Source organism: Macaca fascicularis, chromosome 2 (genome assembly GCF_037993035.2).
Source record: "Macaca fascicularis isolate 582-1 chromosome 2, T2T-MFA8v1.1".
Lineage (NCBI taxonomy): Eukaryota > Metazoa > Chordata > Mammalia > Primates > Cercopithecidae > Macaca > Macaca fascicularis.
This window is the reverse complement of record NC_088376.1, coordinates 174,078,685-174,096,660: the sequence shown is the minus strand read 5'-3', so window position 1 is coordinate 174,096,660 and position 17,976 is coordinate 174,078,685. Positions and strand designations below refer to the sequence as shown.

Sequence of the window (17,976 nt, the reverse complement as noted above, 5' to 3'; positions counted from 1 at the left end):
CTTTTACACTGTTGGTGGGAGTGTAAACTAGTTCAACCATTGTGGAAGACAGTGTGGCGATTCCTCAGGGATCTAGAACTAGAAATACCATTTGACCCAGCAATCCCATTATTGGGTACCTACCCAAAGGATTATAAATCATGCTACTATAAAGATACATGTACACGTATGCTTATCGCGTCACTATTCACAATACTAGAAACTTGGAACCAACCCAAATGTCCATCAATGATAGACTGGATTAAGAAAATGTGGCACATATATACCTTGGAATACTATGCAGCCATAAAAAAAGATGAGTTCATGTTCTTTGCAGGGACATGGATGAAGCTGGAAACCATCATTCTGAACAAACTGTCACAAGGACAGAAAACCAAACACTGCATGTTCTCACTCATAGGTGGGAAGTGAACAATGAGAACACACGTACACAGGGTGGGGAACATCACACACCGAGGCCTGCAGTGGGATTGGGAGGCAGGGGAGGGACAGCATTAGGAGAAATACCTAATGTAAATGACGAGTTAATGGGTGCAGCAAACCAACATGGCACATGTATACCTATGTAACAAACCTGCACGTTGTGCACATGTACCTTAGAAGTTAAAGTCTAAAAAAAAAAAAAAACCATCACCCAGATCAAGTTATGGGACATTTCACCCAAGAAGTCGTTAAAGCCCCTTTCCAGTCAATCCTCACCCCATTCCCACTCTGGCAATCACCATTCTGATTTCTATCTCCATGGATTATTTTTGCTGCTTCTTGAAATTCACATAAAGGAATAGACTGATTTTGATTTTTTTTATTGCAAAAAAAGATTGTTTTTTGTGGATTGTTTCTAACATTCATATTGTGTTTACAAGTCAACAGTGATTACAAAAAAACCAACAATCTCATAAAGACCAAAAAGTATTACATGAAATAATATATACATGCATATACACACTCACATACACATAAATGTGTTTTAGTTTGTTTTTGGATGAATCTTAAATTGTAAAGCAAATTTTCATAAATAATTCTAAGTCAAAGTAACGGCCATGGGAAGGCCTGGCAACAGCACTGGGGAAAAAAAATTATGTCACTTATTTAATCAACAAATATTATTGAGTGCCAAATATGAGTCAGTGTCATTCTGGATATTAGAGACACAGGGATAATAGCAAGACAGTTCCTACTCTCATGGAGTGCACTGGCATCTAGTGAAAAATAGAGAAAATAAGCAAGCTACAATTAAAAAATGGTTAAAAGAAATAGGTGGTAAAGGAGATACTTTAAAATAGTAATATACTTTTTGAAAAAAATAAAACAGGATGATAAAAGTGTGGCTTATCAGAAATGGGATGGGCTACTTTAGATGGAGTTGTCCGAGAAGATCTTTCAAAAGCTTAGAATTATGAAGAAGACAAGAAGGCCTCCGTCCTTTAGGAGCCTGTATGCAATGGGAAGACAGAGATTCAAACAGATAATTCCATCTGACTGTGATCACTGCTCACCACTGCATGTCAGAACACAGAATTTAACAAATAACTACTGAACGAATTACAGTACAATCTCAACATTGCAACAGTGCCTCTGTGAATACCTGAGTTTGCTGAGGAGAGTCAAGAAGACCCTAAAGAAGGGAAAACTTGAACTAAGACTTAAATGAAAGGGTAACTGACACTGACATATGAGTTGCTGAGGCATTCAAGTAACGGAAGTGGTACAGACAAAGGGATGAGATGTGATAAAACAGAACTACTAGTAATTTAGAACCTTTGGGAAGCAAAGTGGGGGCTAAAAGTAGAGGCAGTAGAGAAGAGGATTTGTGCCATGCTAAGGAGTTTGTAACTTACCTTAAAAGTAGTGGGGGCTGAAAAGGCTTTGAAGTAGAAGAGTAAGGTGATGAGGTATGAGTGCTGGATTGACTCACTACCCTGTCAGCAAGTGCAGGGAAATAAAAGCCCCTCTCCGTTTTTTCTTGCTCTTAATTCAATGTGCTCCTATGCAAAGAGCACAGGATTTGGATTCAGAGAAACTGGGTCTGAACGCCTGGAAAGCAGCTTAGGTTTGTAACAGAGGATAAGGGTTTGCTTCCTTGAAAACATTCTTTTAATTCTATTGGATATCTAAAACATTCAGCTGATTTCATTTTAAAAGTGATAAAATTCTTATGTCAAGAAAATTCTAGCATGCAATGATTATAATTACATGTATGTATGACAATAAGATAATGAACCACAGGGGAAAAAAATCAGTTAATGATTTCATAATCATACCTTATATATGTGTGACATTTTCAGTTCTTTGACTACATTAAAGTAATTTGAATTGGTTACTTGCTGTGGGCAGGAAGTTAAGCCAGCTCCATTTCATTATTTCCAACTCTTCACGAAAGAAATGAAAAGGTTTGGGGGAAAGGTGTATTGCTAATTCTTTCATGTCTCTGTTGTAAAATTAGGTTCCATTCTTGATTGCTTTTGTTGCTATTATTTTCTTTCTTCTTGTACTTAAACATTGATAATTACTTTTCAGCAGTATAATTGCACTCACTCGGAATTTGTATAATTGTAGTACACTCACCTTTTCCAGCTAGGTAATGAAGAGCTTCTTTTCATTGCTAGAACATCATTGCACAGCTCCTGTTTTTCTTCAAAAGAACACAGACAAACAATCGCATTTGGATGATCACACAATAAACTGAACCAAAAGAAATGTTAGCGGTTCATTATCTACCTCTGTATAATATGGATTTGTATTCAAACATCCATTTATAAAACTGTACCAATTGTGAGGAGATGTATAATATGTTCTTAAGGTAGTTTATAATGTTTCAAATACAGTTTATGTAGTATAGACAGTTATGCAACAGACTCTGTAACTCTTTTTTGGTAATTTTTTTTTTTTTTTTTTGAGACAGAGTCTCACTCTGTGGCCCAGGCTGGAGTGCAGTGGCTGGATCTCAGCTCACTGCAAGCTCCGCCTCCTGGGTTTACGCCATTCTCCTGCCTCAGCCTCCCGAGTAGCTGGGACTACAGGCGCCCGCCACCACGCCCAGCTAGTTTTTTGTTTCTTAGTAGAGACGGGGTTTCACCATGTTAGCCAGCATGGTCTTGATCTCCTGACCTCGTGATCCGCCCGTCTCGGCCTCCCGAAGTGCTGGGATTACAGGCTTGAGCCACCGCGCCCGGCCTTTGGTAATTTTTAAATTGACATTTTTTACCAGAGCCTGGAGTACTGATCAGAACTTTTGATTCCCTGCTTTCGCCAGCCTCTACCAAGACAACCATCTTCCCCCTAACATCTCACTCTCTCCTATTTGGGGTTCAGGTTCAAAGACATTCTGACAGATCCCAATACAAAATGTGTCTCCAGTAGGAAGGTGAACTTTAAAGCAGGAAGAGACCTACAGTCATTTAGTTAGTCTCCTCATTCAGAGGACCTCAGAATTATAGGTTCACAGAGTTTGGTGATTTATTTCCAGTTCACAGCAAAGCAGAAATTCTGTGGTCCACTTGGATTGTTCTAAGAGTGTCTTGGGGACAGTATAAGCAATGAGTCAATGTGTCCGTCTTCCATGTAGAAGTCTTTATTATAACTGTCTAGATATCTTGTTCCACTAAGTAAACCTTTACCAACAAGTTTAGGGTTATTGAAGGCTAAGTAGCAGAGGACATCAACAAGCAAAGTTCTAGATGGTGGGTAAATGGCTGAGGATCTGCCTGACCCTTTTAAGGAAAAAGAATGAATGGACAGATGCTTTCCACCCATGCTGCAGGCACCATTGGTTTTACTCACTGACTTGCAATGCAAAGTGAAAATTTTTAACCCAACAGCTAACTAATTCAAAATAACAGTCATTTGAAAACATTTCACAATTTGTTCCTGCCAAACCTAGGAAGAGTATTTAAAATTAAATACTAATTTTAGGATAAAATTACATTAGCAATTTTTCTAGTACAATTTGGAAATCCAACAGAACCATACTTGAAGGCACAGTAGTAGTTTGAACTGTCTATAAAAGATTGGCTTTAAAATTAAGACACCCTTACAAAAGAAATCCTGATGGTGGAATTGCAAATTATTGTAATTAAGATGAAAAAGAAAAAGTGTGATTTCTTAGGGACCTCACTAATGGGCTCAAACATAAAGTTGTGAATGAATAGCTGATTAGGTTACCTAAGCAACAAAGTATGAAGGAAGGAAAAACATGCCACCAAAAGAGAACATAAAACCATGACATGGATTGATAAAAAAAAGGATTAGGAATGATGAAAACAAATGAGCTGAGACTAAGATCTTTGAAAGTTATTTCAAAATAAGACAAAGACAATGAAAATACTGGATGTGCTTCTCAGGTCCCATGGTATAATATCAAAATAAAAAGATAATGGCATAATAATATTAGAATGCATAATAAAAGATTTACAGTAATAACAATGAACACTAAGAAAATAAAACACTTTGAATCCAGTTTGTTTTCAGCTTCTCTATCCAGGAAATTATTACTGGATTGAATATTATAAGATGGCAACTTCATGCCTTAAATAAGTTCAAGTCTTTTACCTGAGACACATTACATCGCCTGGACATGAAGAAACTATTTAATAAACGTGTTTGTTGAACTACTTTTAGGGACCTCAGAAGAATCATGAAAAGCAAAAAGTTACTAAAAGATGAAAACACGGGAACTGTCATCATTATAATTTTCAAAACAGATTTTGAAAAGTATTGACTTGATTTCCATCCTAATCAACATTAGAATGAGAATTCAAGACAGAGAGTGGCATAAGTCTACGGAAATTTCAGGCAGTGTGGCAGTGCTGGGGACACTATCCTCAGTCAGAAAGTGTCTCTCTGCTCCACCAAAACACACAATGTTGGCAGCTCACCCTCTCTCTACTCCTGTCACTTCTAGAACAACAAACTTAATTTTTTAAAATCCAAGTTGCTGACAAACTTCTGATCTATATATTAGGCTGTCAAGCCATATTGAAAACGTCTCAAACATTATAGCTAATATATATATATATATATGAGCTGATTTTTTTTACCTTGGTTTATCAGAGGAATTTCCTTTTTTTCTTGTTTCAGTGAAGCATCAGTGTTGCTTTTATCTGAAACCTGAAAAACAAGCTCTTTATTTAAAACTATACAGAAACATAGGACATATTATAAACCTGATAAAAGACCTTGAAAAGCAGTGTCCCCAGCAGAAAAGAGATCATAATGTTAGCAGCAGTAAAGCTATGCACTTGTTATAAAGGGAACAAATGGTACATGTACAAAACAATAATGGCATAAATCTCAAGGATGATTGCATTATCATAGTCATGTTTACTCATTTGATTTCTTTAAAGGGATTTTTGTATTTCTACTAATATTTGTGCAGGTATTTAAAAATTGATATTACACATGGAGGTAACAATGTCTACAACAAATGGGTCAAGTATTTGATTCACCAGAAACAACCATTGAGCCTCTATTGTTTTGAAGAAGCTTAGGGTACCTCTGGTTGCTGCAAAGCAGACAGAGTAAGAGTTCAGCATCCGTGCAATGAAAACTTTGGAGAGTTTGGGGCTGGGGCCTGTAGTTCCAAAGCATAATAGATAAGGAGATGGGGATGGGGAGTTGACCTGGAATACTGGGGGATGGGATATCTCATCTTCTGACAGAATCCCAGGCAAGTTGCCTGAAACGGGCTGCAGAGCCTTAGTGTGTTGATTGCTGGAGCCAGGAGGGTTACTGGCGCCTGGAGAGAGAGGATGGATGTGTGTTCGTGTGCGATTGGGAGGCTGAGAGGGTGGGAGTGGATAGGGGACATCTGAGGGGTGGAGTGCACCATTCATAAGCCAGGTCTATGATCACTTTGGGAATTCTGTTAAGATCCATTTTACAAGGCTCACATAAAGCTGACTTACACTTTGGAAATATACCTTAGATGAGAGACAGAGAGAGAATGTGTCTGTTTATGCCTTTGGGAAAAGACAACCAGAATGCTCCCTCTATGTATTTTGTAAATCTGTGAGAAGGTAGAGGAACAGGCAGTTATGAAAGAAAGCAAGCAAGCAGAAGGCAAAAGCTCCTGTCTGCTCCTTGTTCTGAAGACCCCTAAACACACACTGATACGCACACAACCACGTCCCCATCTGCAGGGAGCTGTCAGTTTTTTTTCAAGTTTGCTCATTGTAGATATATCTTTCATCTTTCATGCCCCCTCCAACCTGCTAAACAAATGTGGTCTAGAGAGGATGTCAACTCGCTTTTTTCCCCCCTCCCAGGAAACAAAGGAGTATTTTTACATAGCATTCTGGAAACTGTGCTCTCTCAGGAAGCAGGTTAAATGGGCACACACATAGCCTAGCAACACAATAACTGTGTAGCTGTCTATCATTGCCATTTTCCATTTCACCTAAATCAAGAGCAAGAAAAGCCTTATGGATAAGGGGAAAAGAAATAAGACTACTTATAAGCTACTTTTGTCTATTTCAAAAAATTTTTGTACTTAAACTGTAAATAAGTGACTGCCCCAGGAAGTAATCAAAACACGTAATTTTTAAAGATTCATTTTGCAAAACATCTTTAAGTGACCTTAAAGTCTATGCTTTATTTACTTCTGATCAACATAAAATTTAAAGTTTTTTTCTGATGCGCTGATATATAAGGAAAATCTACATGATATTAAGTGTCTCCAACTTCGGACTAAAGATTTTTCGGACCAGTTTATAAGCAGCAGCATAGACTATTATCAACAATAGCTAATAGGAACCACAAGATAGGCTTATGAGAAGAACTATTTAATGCTTTTCGTTATAAGTACTTTGTTATAATCCAAGATGATTATATCAAAACGTGTTAATTTTCTTGGTAACTTTCTTTTATGATAAAATCAGACAAGATGAAAGTATCCAAGGTTAACAAAAATGACAGCACTCCCAGAAAAGAAATTTTGTTGTTGGTGTTATTAACACAGCCTCATGATATTAATTATGTTTGTATTCTATTGTTTAGTTCTCTGCTTTGAGCTCTGAAGGGCTGTTTTTTCTAGGATCAGATATGCCCTCTCACCCCAAAATGTTACTTGTACAAAGCTCTGCCATCTCTATAACATGAAAAATTTCTTTTCTTTTCCTTTGTTGTATTATCTTTATTCTAATGTTTAAAAGATTTTTGGATAAATGATTTAAAGCCTACAGTATTTTCTTTGAAATAACACTGTGGAAATCTGATTTTATAGGATGCTGCCTTCTATTACAATATAGTTGAGAGTCTGAATTTTTTCAAGATGAGACAAGAAAACACACAGCTGTTTTTTCAATTACATTGCTTGTATATTTGATCTTACTTACAAAGGTCTTTCATTTACATTAATTGGTTTCCTTATAGAAATGTTCTTCAGTCACTTAGGCTTAACTGTGTCTCATATTCTGAAGCTGGAGGAAACCTCTTGCCTGAGATTTTTACCTATATCATGAAATAGACAACACCTCACACAAAGTAAGTGAGATTATAGTTAAGTCTTAACATAGAGTTTAAGACGTCTTAATTAAAATTATGTTAACAATGAGCAGGGTGGGATTTGTCAGTTCTCCAAGGGATGCAATAGATCAACATAATACCGCATGCTCAATTTTGTAAAGTATCTACTTAAGAAGATAAATAAATCATAAATAAGTCAGATGAAAAAAAGAACATACCACAGGCAGCTGTGCAACACCTATTTAATTTCATTGCTGTTAAGGAAACTTAAAAACTGGGTAATATCACTTTATCTGATTTCTTTACTTCTACTCCTTTACCCCTCCACGCCTACTTCAAGCACTTATTATTATGAAGGAGCCATAAGGGCTATAAGACCAGTAAATACCTTTCGGCCAACTTCAAAGACTCCTTCTGTTTGCACTCATCCGCAGTTAACATTATGTTCCAGGCCCTCCCCTTCACTCAGTAATTTATTCACTAACATTGGGTTTCTAGTGTGGGCCAGAAAGTATTACGGTGAAAAGTTCAAAGTCCTGCTGATATGGTTTGGCTGTGTCCCCACCCAAATCTCATCTTGAATTGTAGCTCCCATAATCCCATAATCCCATAATCCCATAATCCCGTAACAGGAGGGACCTAGTGGGAGGTAATTGAATCATGGGGGTGGGTTTTTCCTGTGCTGTTCTTGTGATAGTGAGTAACTCTCATGAGATCTGATGGTTTTATAAAGGGCAGATTTTCTGGAGGCCAAAGGTAAAGCAACAACAGCTCATGGAAGGGGTTGGTGGTAAAGGTATGACCACAACCATATTGCTAGAGTAATAATCTTGGACAAGAAAAATACTTTCTTTTTTAGAAGCTAGGAACTAGTGGAGACCCCAAGAAGATGAGCCTCATGACTATGACTGGACTCTAGCTTGACTAGAAGGACAAAAGCTGGGTCTTAGAAGAAAAGAACTATTAACACATTGTTTAGGTCAGATTTAGGGTGAATACAGAGAGAAATGGGCTTAAGAGAGCTTAATCTGGGCAAGGCATGGATGATGGATTGGTCTTTTAAAATTGATTCAAGATACTTGGCTGGAGAGGCCCTTCTAAAAAACTTTGGAAACACAAGCCAAAATGCTGAATGTTAGCCAGTGCAATATATAGGTAGACCTTGAAACTCTCATGCCTGAGTAAAGTGTATTTAGGTACTTCAACTGACCCAAGTGGAATGGGCTGATTGAATGGAGGTAGGGGACAGTTATGAAGGTGGGAGGTAAAGGGAGATGTCACATGAAGAGTGATTACACAAGGAGAAGCAAAGTCTAACAGCTGGGGCTCAAGGTGCCCACCTCCTGGCAGTGTGACCTTTAGTGAGTTTAATTTTCCCCATCTGTAAAATAGGGGTGAAAAGAATACTTGCCTCTCAGGTTATGAAGAGGTGACATGAGATGATGGAAGAACAGTACCTGAATTTCATCATGGCCACACAGAAAAAGACCGACTCTACTAGAATACACATGCCTGTGCGCGCACACACACACACATGAATTTCTGGACAATTCAGCTTTACAGGGTCAGAGATAACAAATATGGACCACCCTAGCTACCCTAAAATGGTGGAGAGGGCTGTAGCTGTGCTAACAAGATTATGAAAAATAAGAAGTTTGCTGAAACGCAGAGTCCCATACCAAATATCTCCGAAGGAACAACTGAGAGGCTATCTAGAGCATTTGAAAGAGGATTAAGATTTTTTAAAGAAAAACTGCTCATTATTTTCCTGGCAGTTTTTTTAATCTCCAGAAAATGCCTGGAGCTTTAACCGAATCCCAGTTGGAAACTTCTACAGCTCCAAATGATGTGCAAGGTCTTGCCACGAACACGCTCATTGCATGGACTTTGAAAATGAATGGCCCACACTGGCTAAAAGGCCAAGCATAAATATCAGAAAGAAAAAATGTGGTCGGGCGTGGTGGCTGGCACCTGTAATCCCAGCACTCTGGGAGGCCGAGGCGGGCGGATCATGAGGTCAGGAGATCGAGACCATCCTGGCTAACACAGTGAAACCCCACCTCGACTAAAAATACAAAAATTAGCTGGGTGTGGTTGTGGGTGCCTGTAGTCCCAGTTACTTGGGAGGCTAAGGCAGGAGAACGGTGTGAACCTGGGAGGCGGAGCTTGCAGTGAGCTGAGATCGCGCCACTGCACTCCAGCCTGGGCGACAGGGTGAGACTCCGTCTCAAAAAAAAAAAAAAAAAAAGAAAGAAAAGAAAAGAAAAAGAAAAAATGCTGTGGAAGCAATACCAACAAAGAATATGAGCAGAAGTAACTAGAGATGTGACAAATGAAGCTCCATACCACATGAATGATTTGGAGCATGTTAAATGGGAGGCATGGTGCAGAACAAAGTGCCAGACATTAGAAATGATCAGAAAATAAGGATTGTCCCCACTGGGAAAAGAGGAAACAAGAAGAATGTGGTTTTTAAAAATTGCTTCAATAAGGCTGGGCATGGGGCTCATGCCTGTAATCCCACCACTTTGGGAGGCCAAGGTGGGTGGATTACTTGAAGCCAGGAGTTCGGGCCAGCCTGGCCAAGACGGCAAAACCCCCCGTCTCTATCAAAAACACAAAAATTAGCTGGATGTGGTGGCACACGTAATTCCAGCTACTCGGGAGGATGAGGCAACAGAATCACTTGCAGTGAGTGGAGATTGTGCCACTGCACTCCAGCCTGGGCGACACAGGGAGACTCTGTCTCAAAAAAATTTTAAAGGTAAAATAAAAAAATAAAAAATTGCTTCAATAGATCACAGGCCTTAGAATAAAAGTAATAAGAAGAGCATTCAATCAAGAATTGAGGGGCTCAGTGGTGGTAGGGAGAGAAGAAGTTAGGAAAACAAATAAAACATAACAGTAAGCCACAGCAGTGAGGTAATTTGGGAGAATGAACGATCAGATGGCTGAAATAATCAGCAACGGTAGGGTTAAATATGAATCTGGAAAATAACAAATACTTTTGTCATTTCACTTGAAATTGCATAACTATAAGTACAAGAACCAGAGTGAGATGTTGCCTGAAACATGGAACAAAGAAAAATAAAGTGCCTTAATATGAAAAAAAAAAAACATTTCAAAAGGCAGACTGATAGACATTTACTAATTGTATTAACATAGCAAAAACAAATCTGCCAGTCAGAATGGAGTTATTCTCCTGAAAGCATGAAAAAAACAGTTATAGAAACACAGGCAGGAATAAGGCAAAGGTTCCCAGAGTCAGTGCTCTTTTAGTATTATAGTTGCATTGGTAACATCATCTCCGTCACGTCTCTTGGGGAGGTGGACACAGCAGGCTGTCTTAGCTGGACGCCTTTTAAATATTCAGGCACCCAGCTCACCAGCAACTGTCAGATTATAATTGGCCAGCCCATGCAGATGGGCATAATGGGACAGAATGCATAGCTTAAGTCAATATGTGCCTTCCAATTGAACTGAGGCTGTATTTATCTTTTAAATAACTAAACTGATATTATGCTATAATACAACAGTTTTATGAATTTGGATAATGTGAAGTCATCCCTGTGAGATGAAGTTTCTTTGGTGTGCTGAATATACTATATTTCTTAGTTTTCTTAGTTTCTTATACCTAAAATAAGACCCTGGGTCCCACATCCAGTAAATTTGCCAAAATAATAAATGCCACATTTGGGGGTCAGGGGAGGGAGTCTTTTGTGGTAGTTAATTATTCTTTCTTAAGTGACAACTTCCTGCACCACCATTAGCACTGAGTGCCTTCCTTCTTGAAATTTAATAGACACAGGGGCACACACACACTCACACATGCACACAGATACATGCTATAATTAGAAGATAACTAGGAAGGAGCACGGGGGATGGGATGATCTTTTTTTAATTTCTAGGTTTAAGAAAGTACAGACAGACAACATTGAGGAGCAATTATTTCCTACTTGCATTATTGCAACTCCAGCCAAACAGAAATTAATGTGCATCTCTGGATAATACGTGTTTATCCAAGTTAATTAGACACCATGAGTATGAAAACAGACATCTTGCTAGGATCACAGAGACACAAATCATACCACATAGCTACACACAGTAATATAAGAACTTGAGAACTACTACCTAAAAAGACAATGTTTTAAATATAAATGCCATCTCTAATTCATGAAAAGGCACTTGCCAAAAGCTCTGTGCAAAGCTGAGAGAGGTGACAAAGTAAAGGCTACATGAAAACTCACACAGACTTTGAAACTTCTGAAAAGCAAGTGGTGAACAGTAATATTCACAGGTACAACTATATTACATTTTGCTTTGAAGAGGTCAAGAGAGGTGGCATTATTTACACCACCAGTTGCAGTTTTGTCTTTCTTTCTAGCCTCTGATTAAATTTTGACCCTTTTCCTTTTGAAAATACTTTGGTGTTTACTTTTTTCATTTAGTTGTTCTTTACTGTTAATAGTGAGGCTATTTCTGTTCCCATTCACAAATCATGTCTATACTTTTTTAACATCCCTTCAAATGGCTTCTTCAAATGATTACAATTTATGGATGAAATGATATGATGTCTGGGAGTAATGGGGGCAGGGAGGGGATATGGATGAAACAACAATGGCCATGAGTTGATAACCACTGGAGCCGGGAAATGGGCACATTTCCCATGGTTGCACTATGTTTAAAATTTTCCAAAATGAAACAACTTTTAAATAAAACCTTCATTATAGTTATGTCATGTACCTTGTGACAATAATTTTCTGGTGAAGGACATTATCATAAATTAAGCTAAAGTCAGAAGAAGTGATATGTCTCTCATTGGCACAAGTGCAATTTAAACCTAATCCATAATTCTACATAGCATTTTGAGGGACCTTACCCTAAAGACATGTCCAAAGAGGCCATGTCCTTTTCTAAATACTCTCACTTATCATGTCAAGAATAGAACCATCTAGGCTACTGTAGTTGCTCTTACGCAGGTTCAAGTTTAGCTATAAGCTTCTTGGCAATCAAGGTAAAAAGGAAACTATAATGAGTAATAAAATTTATATTCAGATAAAAGAAAATATCAGATTTTTTCCCTGACATGAAATTCTCATGTGTCAATTACTTTTAGTGATTTTTTTTAACAGAAAGGACACTATATAACATAATGAACACCATGGCTTCACAGATAAAACATTTCTCATATAGTAAGTCCTTGAATCATTTCTTCCTAAACACCAAGGGCTTTTTACGTTTGGTTTAGTGAAGGCAAAGCAACTCGATTCTACAGGAGCCCAGACAGGTACTCCTTGATATCAACTATCAAGTTAGAAATAGGAAGACATTATTTAAAGGAGAAAATGGGGAGCATGCCCATAATCCTTGAATAGACTTTTCCCTGCCTAATTTAAGTCAATTCAGAAGTAAACCTTCTGGTGAGAGTCCAAATTACAAATTATAGAAAGGATCATATTCTTCAGATTTGGGAATGAGTTTTCACAATGACCTTCAAGTTATATATATAAATTTTGTAAATTTTTGTATATTTACATATATATTAAGGCTTTCTTAGCCTGATAACTAAAACAGAAAGGGGCCGTGGATTAGGGGTGGAGATGCGTAAGTTCCAGATGTATCTCTACTAGTTTATGTAGCCTTGAGCAAGTAACTTAAACTTTTCTGAGTCTTATTTCTTCATCTAAAAACTAGGTTATCCAACTAAATGTTTCCATTACTTTGAGGCACTAACAGATCCCTCTAACCTTTGTGAATATGAAAATGTCAAGGTGTCATTTAGTGTTTAGTTTATCTCACCAGGATAATATCTGAATCACTCTTGCTGTTGTCATCTTCAATCAACACCTTACATTCCTCTACAAAGTTCAGACTCTGCTTCTTTTTCATTTCCCAAAAAGCGGCCTATACCAAGGAATTAACAAAAAAAAAATACAAGGATTAGTTGCAATCAATGGTACCATTAAGCTACCTTCACTCTTCATTCTGCCTCTACATACTGTAGACTTTTGTAGGATATATAGCGAAAATTCAATTTCTGATCTTTGCATATGATAAGCACGTGGTAAGATTTACTCAGAGCATATCTGCCTTCCTAATTCCATGCTGCTTAGGTTAATATTAAAATTAATTATATTTCCTGAACCTTCTCTGTTGGTGGTAATGCCTAGTGTGTTTATTGGACAGGATATTAGAAATTTACTACAAATAATCCTCGAGTAATCAAACGTTGTTTCAATTACAGTTTAAAACCTGATTAAATTAATTTTTCAAGTGCTTATAAAGAATTTCACAATCTCCTGATTTATCCAGGAGAAAATGGGGATTTCTAGATTTTCTTAAATATATAATGTCTTCTGGAATGAAATTAGCTTATCTATTTTTTTGTTTGTTTGTTTGTTTGTTTGTTTTGAGACGGAGTCTCGCTCTGTCACCCAGGCTGGAGTGCAGTAGTGCGATCTTGGCTCACAGCAACCTCCGTCTTCCAGTTTCAAGTGATTATCCTACCTCAGTCTCCTGAGCAGCTGAGATTACAGGCGCCCACCACCATGCCTGGGATATTAGCTTATTTTTCTAAGAGCTGATATGCAATCTGTCTCCATTTCTTCATCTTCCACTTAGCGGTAAATTCATTACTTTTTAATGGCAAAAACAGCAATTACTTTTGCATGAATCTACAATCTGGTTTCTACTCTTTCTACTCCAACAACAAAAATATTCCTGAGATCATCCCTCTTACCTCTAAATCATTAAGTCAACAGACAATTTTTATGTCTTTGGCCAGTTGAGATGGCTTCTCAACAGAATTTAGCCTTCGTGACAGTCTCTCTTCAAATCACCCTTTTCCTCCATTTTGGTTTTAATGAAATAGTAAATTCCTGGTTTCTTCTCTTACTGCTCTGGCAATTCCTTCACAATCATCTGTGCACAGCTGTACTCTCGTAGCTAGCCACAAAATGCTAAAATTCTGCAAGTTTCTATCTAGTCCTTCTTTTCTTCTTACCCATTCAACCTCATTCATCCTTAGGCATGTAAATACCTCACAAGACTGTCTCCTATTTAAACTTCACCTCTGAAATCCAGACTCATGTTTATGACTTTTCACTTGGCACATCCTCTTGGAAGTCTCAAACTATGTAAGCTGAACTCATGCTGTTCTCCAGAAGCCCAGTCACCTTCTACAATGACCAATTTCAATTAATGGAATCACCATTCAACCTGGTGAAAGAGCTCAAAATTCTGTAGTCATTCTGCTGTTTTCCTCTACATGATCCTCTATATCCAATAAAGACAGCCCCCAGGAAAGGGCAGTGTTACCTCCTCCATCACCATCATCCTAGCCTACACCACTGTGATCTCTCCATCAGAGCACGGTCAAGTCTCCTAACTGCTCTGCCCACATTCACTTTTGTTAAGCATTATCTGTGAAACAGAAACACCATGTACTGGTTATCAGTTCCAGAGGAGGAGTCTCAAAACTTCTGCCTATAGTATCTTGCTTATTGGAGTTGCCAAAGAAAACACAATGCAGTCAGGCACTAGATGGAACAATGCTTTACTCACATAGAGAAGAGCAAGATCAGCCTCAGAAGTGTGTATCAGTCCCCCATGCCCAGCAGGCTCCCCCATCAGCCAATGCTGGGCAATTGGCTACATGCACCCTTCTCATACTACAGGAGAAAGATGCTGTGTTCCCTCCCTAAGGAAGACAGATATAGCAGTGGGGTTGACCAAGGTTTCATGTGACACACACATTTAAGTAGAACAAAAGAGCATACACTGGACTTGCAACAGAGAAAATATTTCCATACAAGGCAATAAACCCAGCATAGGCCATGTGTGGTCTTCATCTCTTGGTAAGAGAATGGCTCAAGGTCCATTCTTATGCAGCAAGGTGGAGGCCAAAATGCTATACCCCTGAGACTGTCTTTCCCAACAACTCTGCTCTCTCCTAACCTTTCTTCTATACTCAGCCAAAGCAATCTTCACTAAAGAAAACTCTGGTCATGTCACTTCCCTGCTTGAAACTCTTCAATAGTTTCCCATTACTTACAGGATAAATGCAAAACCCCTTATGGGTGGCCTATAGGACCTGCCCTACTCCTTCACACCACAGTCCCTTTCCATCTCTTTTCCCTGCCATAGATTACTTGTCTTTTTAAAGTTCTTCATGTTCACCATGTTTCCTCTTTTTCCATTGCTTAGAAGTGCTTTTCCTCCCCTTTTACCAATGTAATTACATTTCAATCCTAAAAGGCTAGTTACCATATTTTCTGGGAAGATGTTCCTGTCCTACCAGAATCAAAAACCCTTATTATAAACACTCATGCTACTGTGTCATAAAAACTGCCATAGTAGCAGTTGACGTTTGTCTCTGTAATTATTGGGTGTCTGTCTCTTTCACTAGACTGTAAGTTTGATGGTGGCAGAAACCATATGTGGTTTTATTCCCAAATCTCCTGTGACTGGCATACTGAATGGCACATAGTAAAATTATACATATACAGACACATCTATGTATATACTGGTATAAGTATATATATCTACTTGAAGTGTGTGTATATTGCTTCATATAGCTTTACATATTATATGTTTATGCACACACACATGCACGTGCATACTGAGTGAGTCCCTGTATTTAATGTCTAAAATGTTTTGTTCTAACACTTGGACACACTCTCAACTTCTCAATGGACTGTATGTTTTTAGAGCATGTAACATATCTATACAATAAACTGACAAATCCTAAATCTTGAAATTGCACAGCTAATGAGTCTTTCTGGAATTCTGAGTTAAAAGAGATATGATTATAAAGTGATAACATGCAGGAGTTTGAACACAGCAAGGGTTGAATATCTGCTGAATATATAAAATGTTACATTCAAGTACAATATATAATTCAAATCAACAAAAACTTGAAATTCTGTAGGTTGTAAACAGATGCAGCTTGGCTCATATAGTCTCAAGAAAAGATCTGGGCAAAAATTTCAAAATTATAGGAAAATGGACTTGAAATACTTTAAGAGGATGAGCTACCCAAAAAATGGTATTAAGGAAAGGCTGCCTTAGGAAGTAAGGATTTTTACTAAAGATTTTCAGAGAGTCTGTATACCATTTGCCAAAGATATTATAAGGAATGTGTGAGAGATTTCTATAATGTAACTACTATTCAAAATAATTCCTTTGGAAAGGATCATGCATAAAATATCTTGCCTCCCACCACGACTAATCCAATGTCTTACACTGGGTAGAACTCAGCAGATATTTGCTAATTAAGTAAGTTTATGGCTTTCAGAGCCTATAGCTGTTCATTTGAATATTTCCTATGGTGAACAATATCTACTCCTTAAGGTTGAATTTAATTTGTGGAAATAGTAAAAGGGCATTAGAAGTCAAATGTGATGGACAAGGTAGATAAACTAGGCAGTAAATTTTGGCTTAAAAAGATATAAAATGAAAGTTATTGAGATGATGTCTATAATCATTCAGCACTGAACCTAGCACAGGGTAAATGCCCATTCAATTGTAGGCATTCATATTGTTATAAACTGTATCTGAGGGCAAATCCTCAAAAAAAAGAATTAAATAATGGCAACTCTGTAAGAATAAATGTGTTGTGATTCTTTTCAAAGAAACAAACTCATCTGTACACATGAAAATTCTAGAGTGGTGCATTTGTTAACATGACTCTCAACACTTAGTAATACATTATATCCCAGTTTTTTCAGAACCTTGATTACAGGGTAACAATATGTATGATTTAGCTAAGCATTTTTCCTATAAAGCATTGAATGCAAAACTTAAAGATTAAAGGTTTATCCTATATGAATATTTCTCCCTTAAATACAAATTTAAAAGCCCTTTCCCACCTGGGCATCCTTCAGGGCCTCTTCAGTTGGTTGAGCTCTCCAGACACTGGTAATATTAGCAATCTGACTTTTCTTTCAAAACAGAGAATACAGAAAAAAAATTAGAAATTGGGACCTTGTCCAGGAAACACAGATTGCAATGTATATTTTATAATTAGAGTGTCTTAAAATGTGAAGATGAAGCAAAACCTTGACCGAATGCTATTTCCAGAATAAGTGAATTGTTTTGTGAACAAGAAACAATGATAATACCTGGGATCTCTCAGCTAGTGTGACATTTTCTGGCAGAGCTACTGGAGGTCTCTGCTGTTGAGAGTTCATTTTCTCCTCCATAGACTTTTTCATAATTTTCGTTTCTGAAATATATTCTACATCAGAGTCTGTCTCTTCTATGTTTCTTTTCTGTCCTCTATGGCTCACTGAAAGCTCAAAGGATGAAAGAGATTCATGCTTCAAGTCATCGCCCAAAAGCCTGATTTTCTGGGTTTTGGTATTTTCCTTAAATAACAAAGAACATGTTTTTATTTTTTGGTAGATAGCTTATTTATAACTAATCACCACTTCTCTCATAACCTCATTATAATAGGTATTTCTTATTGCTAATACAAAGTTTAAAAATCAAAAGTTTAGAAACAACTTTAGCAAA

At 37.6% G+C, this 17,976-nt stretch overlaps 1 protein-coding gene across 1 annotated transcript in view; it reads right to left on the bottom strand.

Moving 5' to 3' along the window:
• Window positions 1-17,976, bottom strand: part of MORC1 (MORC family CW-type zinc finger 1) — a 149,663-nt gene that overhangs the window by 23,353 nt on the left and 108,334 nt on the right. The window contains exons 17-21 of the mRNA XM_074033711.1: window positions 17,583-17,828; window positions 17,331-17,402; window positions 13,261-13,365; window positions 5,037-5,106; window positions 2,566-2,632 (exon numbers count right to left, since the gene is read on the bottom strand). Of these exons, the coding sequence (XP_073889812.1) occupies window positions 2,566-2,632; window positions 5,037-5,106; window positions 13,261-13,365; window positions 17,331-17,402; window positions 17,583-17,828 (560 nt within the window). The remainder of the gene's footprint in view (window positions 1-2,565; window positions 2,633-5,036; window positions 5,107-13,260; window positions 13,366-17,330; window positions 17,403-17,582; window positions 17,829-17,976) is intronic.